We start from the raw sequence: 7,796 nt of genomic DNA, 5'->3' as shown, positions 1-7,796 counted from the left end.
AGTGATTACAGAAGACTGTAAGAGATAAAAACCAACCAAGGATCTAAAGGCTACCTTACCAAGAAACCAAACAAGTGAGAAGCCTGACATGAAAATAAGTATGTAAAATGTAAGACTGTACCAGTAAGAAGCAAGAAGCACACCAAGCAACCATTGTCAGGAACTCATGAAGAACTGGAAAGCATTCTACAAAATGCACACTTTTGTCTTAGTATCACGTGAATGCCTAGAGGACCAGAAAAAAGGCCAGGAGGTAGCAACAATCCTAGATACACCAAAGATCTTGGGCTCATGAATCTTTGCCCTAGAGGTGAGCAGGGAGCTTTCAGAAAATACTATCCCACAACACAAACACTATGGCTGTGAGCCATTAGGTCCTTTACCTGCAGGCTTTCCATGAGACTTCCAGAGTTAGTTTCTACCAAAACATCTACCTTCTGAAGCTTAACAACAACATAGCTTTTTATAAAATGTGCTACCTAAACACTAAGTAACCACTTGATTTAGTGAACATAAAAACTCTGAGAAATAAAGCAGTCTCATCTTCAGTAATGAGGCATCAAAACCCTTGACACCAAAACAGCTTCATCCACATATGAACATCAGTAAAAGTGTCATTCCATAAAACTTGTGAAAAGCAGTTTGAATAAGGAAATAGCCCTCTTCCCTCCCACATAAAATAATGCATTAATGCAGCCACTTATGGCTAAGAGATGAGAAACAGAACCCAAGTATTAGAAACATATTAATATGCTCTGTACACTACAACAGCTTTTGAAAACCAAGCCCATCCACCTGCCTAAAGGAAGCGGATTCAGAGCATGTTAATATATTGACAACATCCACGGAACACTGCAAGTCTAAGCAGAACTGTCTTCCCTAAAGCTGCTGCTCTCATCCCAACCAATTTCATCCTTTCATTTTATTAAACAGACAATTAAACTGATGCTGAATTAACTCCCTTTTCTCTGTACCTGTCAATTCCTGTTGCTCTGAATCTCTAAAAGATTTGCATTAATTTTTTTTCCACCTAATTGCAAATTCAGAAAATCTTTCCTACATGACTTCCAGTTTTCATTTTTCTAGGCTGAACTGTGCCTGGTTTATCCTAAATTATCCTGGTCTGTCCTCTGTCATTTGATACTCCAAAACTTTAGATCTCAGAAATAAAAGCTTTTCACTGTCATTAGAGCATTATATACACCCATTACTCTCCTTAATCTCATAGTTCTCACTTAGTCACAGCTCCTCATTAACACTCCATGTGTCAGAGGACTTTAACACAGCCTATAGGATGGGGCCTACATATTCTTCATGCCCTGCTCAACATGAGAGCAAAACATCCCCACTACACCAACACAGCACATTTGTGTCCATGCACGTACACATGGGGGTTTGTGAGCGAGGAGGTGGAAAATTACCATCTCTGTGTCCATAGGGAAAGAAAACACGTTTCTGCTTCCCACCACCTACTGCAAAATAATAAAACATCTCAGGCTTTTAAGACACATTATTAAATTACACCTTGTTAGTTAACAAGAAGCACAGTAAACTCAAGTCAAAAGAAAAAAAAATAGTGTTTTATTAACTACCACACTGTTATAATACACTTTAAACGTACAATAAGGTAGCCTTTAAATTTGAGGTGGTTTTAAGAATAACAAATGAACAGATTTCCAAATGTTTGTAAATAGGTGAACTGCAGTAATTATTGTTGTACATTTTTTGAAAATGGTATAGCACTTACAGACTGGCTATATAACTTCATTTTGTACATTTTCTATAATTGAAAATATAAACAGTAATTAAAAAATAAAAAGAAAATTCAGCATAATAAAAAACATATATGTTTATCAGTTAAATGTACTGGATACATACAATTTTTAAGGGAAGAAGCAAAAAAGGAAAGATGGCTGATATTTAAATGCAGATTGACTAACCAAAAACTAAACAACAAACAAACAAAAACCTCATAACCCCCCTAGTTCACTATGACTATACCCATATGTTTGGGAGTACTGTCAATATGGAAGTGATTTTTCTTTTGTATTTGCATATGTTATATTTTACTGGTAATTTACATGATGGCTTTTAAGGCCCTGCCATACAGATGGTTTTTTTGGAAAAAGATTCGATAAAAATCACTGCTGAGACGCAATACACCTTATTTTTGGTCCTCCAATGTTCAAAAGAAGGGATATACTTCACTATAACATCTGCCTTACCACCCAAATGCTTCAACCTATACATATTTATTTTTCTTAACATTTTAAGCTTTTTAAACATTGGTTATATTGCCCACCTTGGTTATTGAAAGAATATTAACAAGACATCATTTTGGCAAATTAAATCTTAAACATGGCTTTTCAATAGGATTTAAAAGGTGACTATCCCTAGAGTTCCATGTTAAAATGTAGTTTGCAAAATCTTACAAGAGTAATGCTTAAAATATTGTACATAGTTAACCTAATTAAAATAATTAGCTTCAAAATGACAAGTTGATGAGCTAAGTAAAGCCTACACTATGTAACATTTGCTTGGAAACTTGATTTGTCAGTTATGCATAATAAAAATTCCAGTCATCAAGAAAATTACAAAATTTCTTTTATCATAATGTGATTTCTTTTCACCCATCAACTTCTTTTATCTTACAATAGATAAATACCAACATGTTCTCATTTTTTTTACACTAAACCACACAGGATTGATGCATTTGGTTAGACTACCATTTCCATCGTTAAATTCTTTTTTTTTTTTTTTTTTTAATATAACTTGGTAAAATTTCTTCTCTTCTAGATTCCAAAAGTACCTACAAAACCCATGCAATTTTACCATTTTAATATACTATGGAATATCATACAAAGTAAGGCATTTCAGTGTCATGTATAACCAAGTTACTGTCAATCCAAAAATTTTTGCACATCAATAAAAAGATATCTAAGAACTTAGGAACAATATTCTTCTCACTACTGTATAAAAATAACCACAATTAATAGGTATCTTGTGTAATATTTACTCCATTGTCTCGTTTCCCGAAACTGTGACAAGCTGTAAAGGTATTTCAGTGTTGGTAAGAATATCCTGATTGCTGGTGCCAGATGTGTTAACAGTTCCTATTCCTGAAACAGAACCTTGTTGAATATTTGCAAGGATAAGTGTTGTTCCTCCTGCAGTAATCAAAGTATCATCAGATGTTGCTTCTACTGATGCCAGCACTGTACTGCTAGAGTGAATACCTTTTTTATTCTGATGTGTTTTAATGTGTTTGGCAAGATGGTCACTTCTCATAAAGCGTTTTGAACATTCTGGACAGACAAATTTCTTCTCACCTATCAAAGAAAGAAAAAAAAATAATCAAGAACACTTAAAATTAAACTTAATGCTTTTTAGAGTCAGAATTCTAACAAGAATTATACTGAGGGAGAAAGTGATTGAACATCATAAACTTGTGTGTTACATTTCTTGACACCCATACAAATCCCATACAATTTATATAAGAACTGATTTAATTTTCTGTGTGTCACTGAGCTTGGAGAGATCTTTCAGGCATGCTAGAGAATATAGCCATCTCATATCCTCAGGCTACTAAGTCTCACTGCAATTATTACCAATAAATAACTTCTAGGAGAACAAAACCTACCAAATGGTGGACAGAGAAGACTCAATCCTGTCATCAATGTCTTTCTTATAGTGGGTGCTGAAAACTAGATGCCATATTCTAGATGCAGACTAACAGAAGAAGGGAACAATCCCTGTGATCAGGGTACTTGTTTCTGTTGATACAGCTCTGGGTATCATTGCTGCTGGCCTTTGACCATGTTCTACTTGTCTATCAAGACTCCCAGGTACTTTTCAGAAGAGCTGTTTCCAACCTCTCCATGCTTAGCCTGCGTTATCCTAAGTGTTAATTCCATCCCAGGTGCAGTACTTTGTCACTGTTCTTGCTGAATTTCCTAGGATTCCTGTCAACCCATTCCTTCAGTCTCCATCTCTCTGAATAGCAGCCTTGCCATCAAGTGCATTGACTGGTCACCCCAGTTTGGGGTCATCCACAAACCTAAGAAGGTTAACAGAAGAATTCTGTTGATTCCTCCAGGTCAATGATAAAAATCTTATAAGAAGTCAAAGGATAGATCCCTGCAGTTCCCTACATTTTACTGGCAGGCAGGTACACTAGGATTAACCACATCCTCTGAACTGGATCATTCAACTTACCATTTTTAAAAACCATCAGTCTGTCCGTCCAGACAAACTGTAACCAGCTTGGATTTAGCATCCAAAATGTCTACACAAAAGCACACCACTAAGAACAACATGGAATATTTTTCGCAGACATCCAAATACATTTTTCTAAGCAACGTAAATGCTGATAAACACAAAAATTATCTATCTACAGGTTTTTCCAATATGATTTTAAAAGGTAAACACCCTGTTGAATGCAAATATGAATATAGTTTGTAAGAAAACAGATAAAACAAACAACAGATTTTAAACTAAGTGCTCCTTGATAAGGTGGAGTATCTACATTAATTCCTTTTCTTTGTATTAGACAGAAGGAGAAATGTGAACCTGAAGTTCCTAATCAGTGGTCTGACCATGAAACTAAAAGGTGTAGAATGCTGCACCATCATATGCTCTTCATTGATTATAGGAATGATATCTAATCCCCAGGCCACCTAGTTCTCTTTTGTTCTTACTGAAGTTTTAAGATAGGAAAAGAGTTATAATTTGGTTCAAACAAATGAAATGCATTTCTGAGCCTGAATCAAAGTATCCTGATTAAGCTACATTAAACATCAGCTTAAATGTCAGTTCTGAATCAAGAGGCGTGTGTTTTCTCCTCAGACCTACCAGAGATTCCCAAGTGTATAAATAAGATTTAGCTGATTTTAGAAAAATCACACTGCCTTAAAATCAATCCAATTCAAAGATTTGTTCTCCTCTTAAAAGTTATTTATCCAAGCTCAGTCCATATCACTCCTTTAGCTAAATACACCAGAATCAAAGACTGGAAACCTGTGTGCGTTCTTCGGTGTCGCTGGAGCTCATCGCTGCGAGTGAACCTTTTGCCACAGAACATCCAATTACAAACAAATGGACGCTCTCCAGAATGCCAGCGGAGATGAGCTCTCAAATGTGAGGTCTTCCCATATACTTTGCCACATCCTGGTATGTGACAAATGTGTTGCTTCTTTTTTCCCAAGTTGGAGCCTCTGTTTAAAAAAGAAGAAAAAAAGAGAGAGAGAGAGAGAGAAGTTATTAATTCTAATACATTCCTCCAAAATACTGGTCATATACATACATGGGGCTACATATACCACAACAGATCTGCAAACCAACCCAAGAAACTTCATGTTCTTGTTTCCAATACAACTGGATTCCAGAACACTTCATAAGGAGCTGGAAACAAATTCTATAAGGCCATCCCAGCTCCACAGAAAATGATAAATTCAGCTGTGTGTGAAATGTATGCGATAGAAGCATAATCTTTAAGAAGCATGCATGTACATGAAGTTGGAAATACAGTTATTACAGCAGTTTGTACCACTTTGATGCTGAAGTGTCCCTATTTTACACTTCTCAGAGTTTCAGGCTTTTACCATATCAAAGATAGTTTTGGCAAAGAAAAACACAAAGTACTGCAACTGCCAAAATGGACACTGGAGATTCTGGCAACTGAGTAGAGAACAGATGGGACTTCTGGCATCTCGGGGAAACCTGAGAATCAGTTTGGGATTTGAAGGCAAGCAGACTAACCTGAATGCTTTCACTAAAAGAGGTGAAAGCTGTTCTTACTGACGTTTAAATGAATTCCTTGGTTTTCCAGTTAAAAAACAGAAATCCATCACAATGAACACAGAATTCACAGATCATATAATCCAGACTAAGCTTGATGCTTATTTTAAGATGCTGTCTCACTGAAATGGCAGGTGACCAGGGGAAGCACCTGATACGACAGCCTAATTTATTTTTTTAATCAAATCACAAGCGATAGACCCAGAGAAAGAGATCAGTCTGGCCAGTGCAGGGCATCATGATTGATTTTAGCCAATTTAAGAGTTTGCTACTGCTGAAAGGGGCACTTGAGGGAATAGGTCTGGCTGACAACATAGCTATATGAATGGTAAATGCTGGTACAAGGGAGGAGATTGAAAAATGCAGCCAGGCATCAGGCCACCTTATTCATCAGCAACATTAACTTAGAACACCGTAAGTGGACTCTGAAATTACAGTCTTGGGTGCTCCATCCTCCATGACTGATTATACAATTTTCAGCTGCTTCCCCATGGCAATTTTTTTCTTTAAACTGGGTGCTTTAGCTTCTGATTTACATCTAACAAAGGTTCAGGATAAAGTGTGTACATACTTCAAGGAGCTAGCAATTGCCACAAGCATTTCTGAACATGCACAAAAATGAACTCACTCTAGAAACTCACAGTATCTAAAGGGGATTCCAACCTAATCACATATGTACCCAAAACATTACAGACAGTCCAGAAAAGAAAGGAGATAAAATCCCATTAAGTCCTTGGAAATGTTTCTACAAATTCTTAATATAGAGCAATCTTCATAGTGTTTCATTAGTCATTTTATCTCAAAAGATAAAAACATCACCTGTACCTACTAATTATTTGTCATGACAAATACAAGGTTTGATTTCAGAAAAATTCAATAGAAGCAGAAGCAGAGTCCAGAAGGCTTTTGATCCTGTTGCAGCAGGAGAATCATCTAAGAACTTTATCCTCACGTCTTCTCCAAACAAACCCTAATGTCTTCCCCTCCACATAAATTAGTACAAATATTTTGTAACTTGGCATGATATAGTACAAAAATTGGATGGAATCAATTTTTCATCAAAATTCAATTTTTCATCAAAATTCCCTCATAATAATGTTAATATTTCTAGGTCAATCATTTGAAATGGCTTCATTGCACCTCAAGTCTAGACTGAAGGAAACCAAGGTTCAACTCATGGTCATTACTGTGCATAGCCGTTACAGAAGACACAATTGTAAGCACCTCGCCTAACTGCTGACAGAATTCCTTAGCACACTCTGAAGTTCCAAGTGAGGGGAAAGTTAAGAGTCCACAGAATGAAACTCATAAGACTACTGTGAATTAGCAACTAAGTGTATTTATTCTATACAACTTCATATGGGCACCTGCATGTTTGCTTCATGTGTACTCTAAAACTAACAGGATACAAGCCAAATTCTTTCTGGACACTTTGCAGCTGTGACAGTCTGGCACTATGCCCTAACACATGATGCTGAGAGGCCTTTCTTGCTGGCCAATAGCCACCATCACTGAATAGATGTATGTGAATCCAGCCTACTCCTTGAGTGGAGTTTAAAAACTAAAAATATTAAAGTATTTCCATAGTACATTTTAGCTTTATGAAGACTGGATATGACGTTTCTCAATAACCAGGCAGACTGCCAGAGTTTCAGCAGGAAACACCTTCATCCACTGAGAAACTGGACTTTATATTCAGAGTATTTCCAGCAATAACATTAAGTATTTCAAGGTTAAAACACACACTCATTAATTATTTGAAGAATGTGGTTTTTAGAGTTACAGAGTTGCAGTGGTACTCAGAAGCACAGCTCCTCTATATATCAGACAGTAGTAGCTATATCTCAATGCAATTCCAGATGTAATTGTTAGGAGGGTGAAATCTCTAGGTGCTACTGAGAGGAAACTAAACTTTCTACTTAACTTCAGACACCTTAACTAGAAGCCTAATACATTCTATTTGGAAACAGAGTCATCCTTTGAGGCAAGTGTGTCTCTGT

The 7,796-nt window shown here is 36.4% G+C and overlaps 1 protein-coding gene across 3 annotated transcripts in view; it reads right to left on the bottom strand.

Annotated features, from left to right (window-relative positions):
* Positions 1-1,558: 1,558 nt before the first annotated feature.
* SP3 (Sp3 transcription factor) overlaps positions 1,559-7,796 on the bottom strand; it is a 31,623-nt gene continuing 25,385 nt past the window's right edge. For all 3 annotated transcript variants that reach the window (XM_059476484.1, XM_059476486.1, XM_059476485.1), the window contains 2 exons: positions 5,017-5,213; positions 1,559-3,329 (listed from right to left, as the gene is read on the bottom strand). In XM_059476484.1, coding sequence (XP_059332467.1) covers positions 3,013-3,329; positions 5,017-5,213 — 514 coding nt within the window. In that variant the 3' untranslated portion in view covers positions 1,559-3,012. The remainder of the gene's footprint in view (positions 3,330-5,016; positions 5,214-7,796) is intronic.

This window comes from Ammospiza nelsoni, chromosome 7, assembly GCF_027579445.1.
Source record: "Ammospiza nelsoni isolate bAmmNel1 chromosome 7, bAmmNel1.pri, whole genome shotgun sequence".
Taxonomy (NCBI): Eukaryota; Metazoa; Chordata; class Aves; order Passeriformes; family Passerellidae; genus Ammospiza; species Ammospiza nelsoni.
This window is presented reverse-complemented; position numbering and strand designations above follow the sequence as displayed.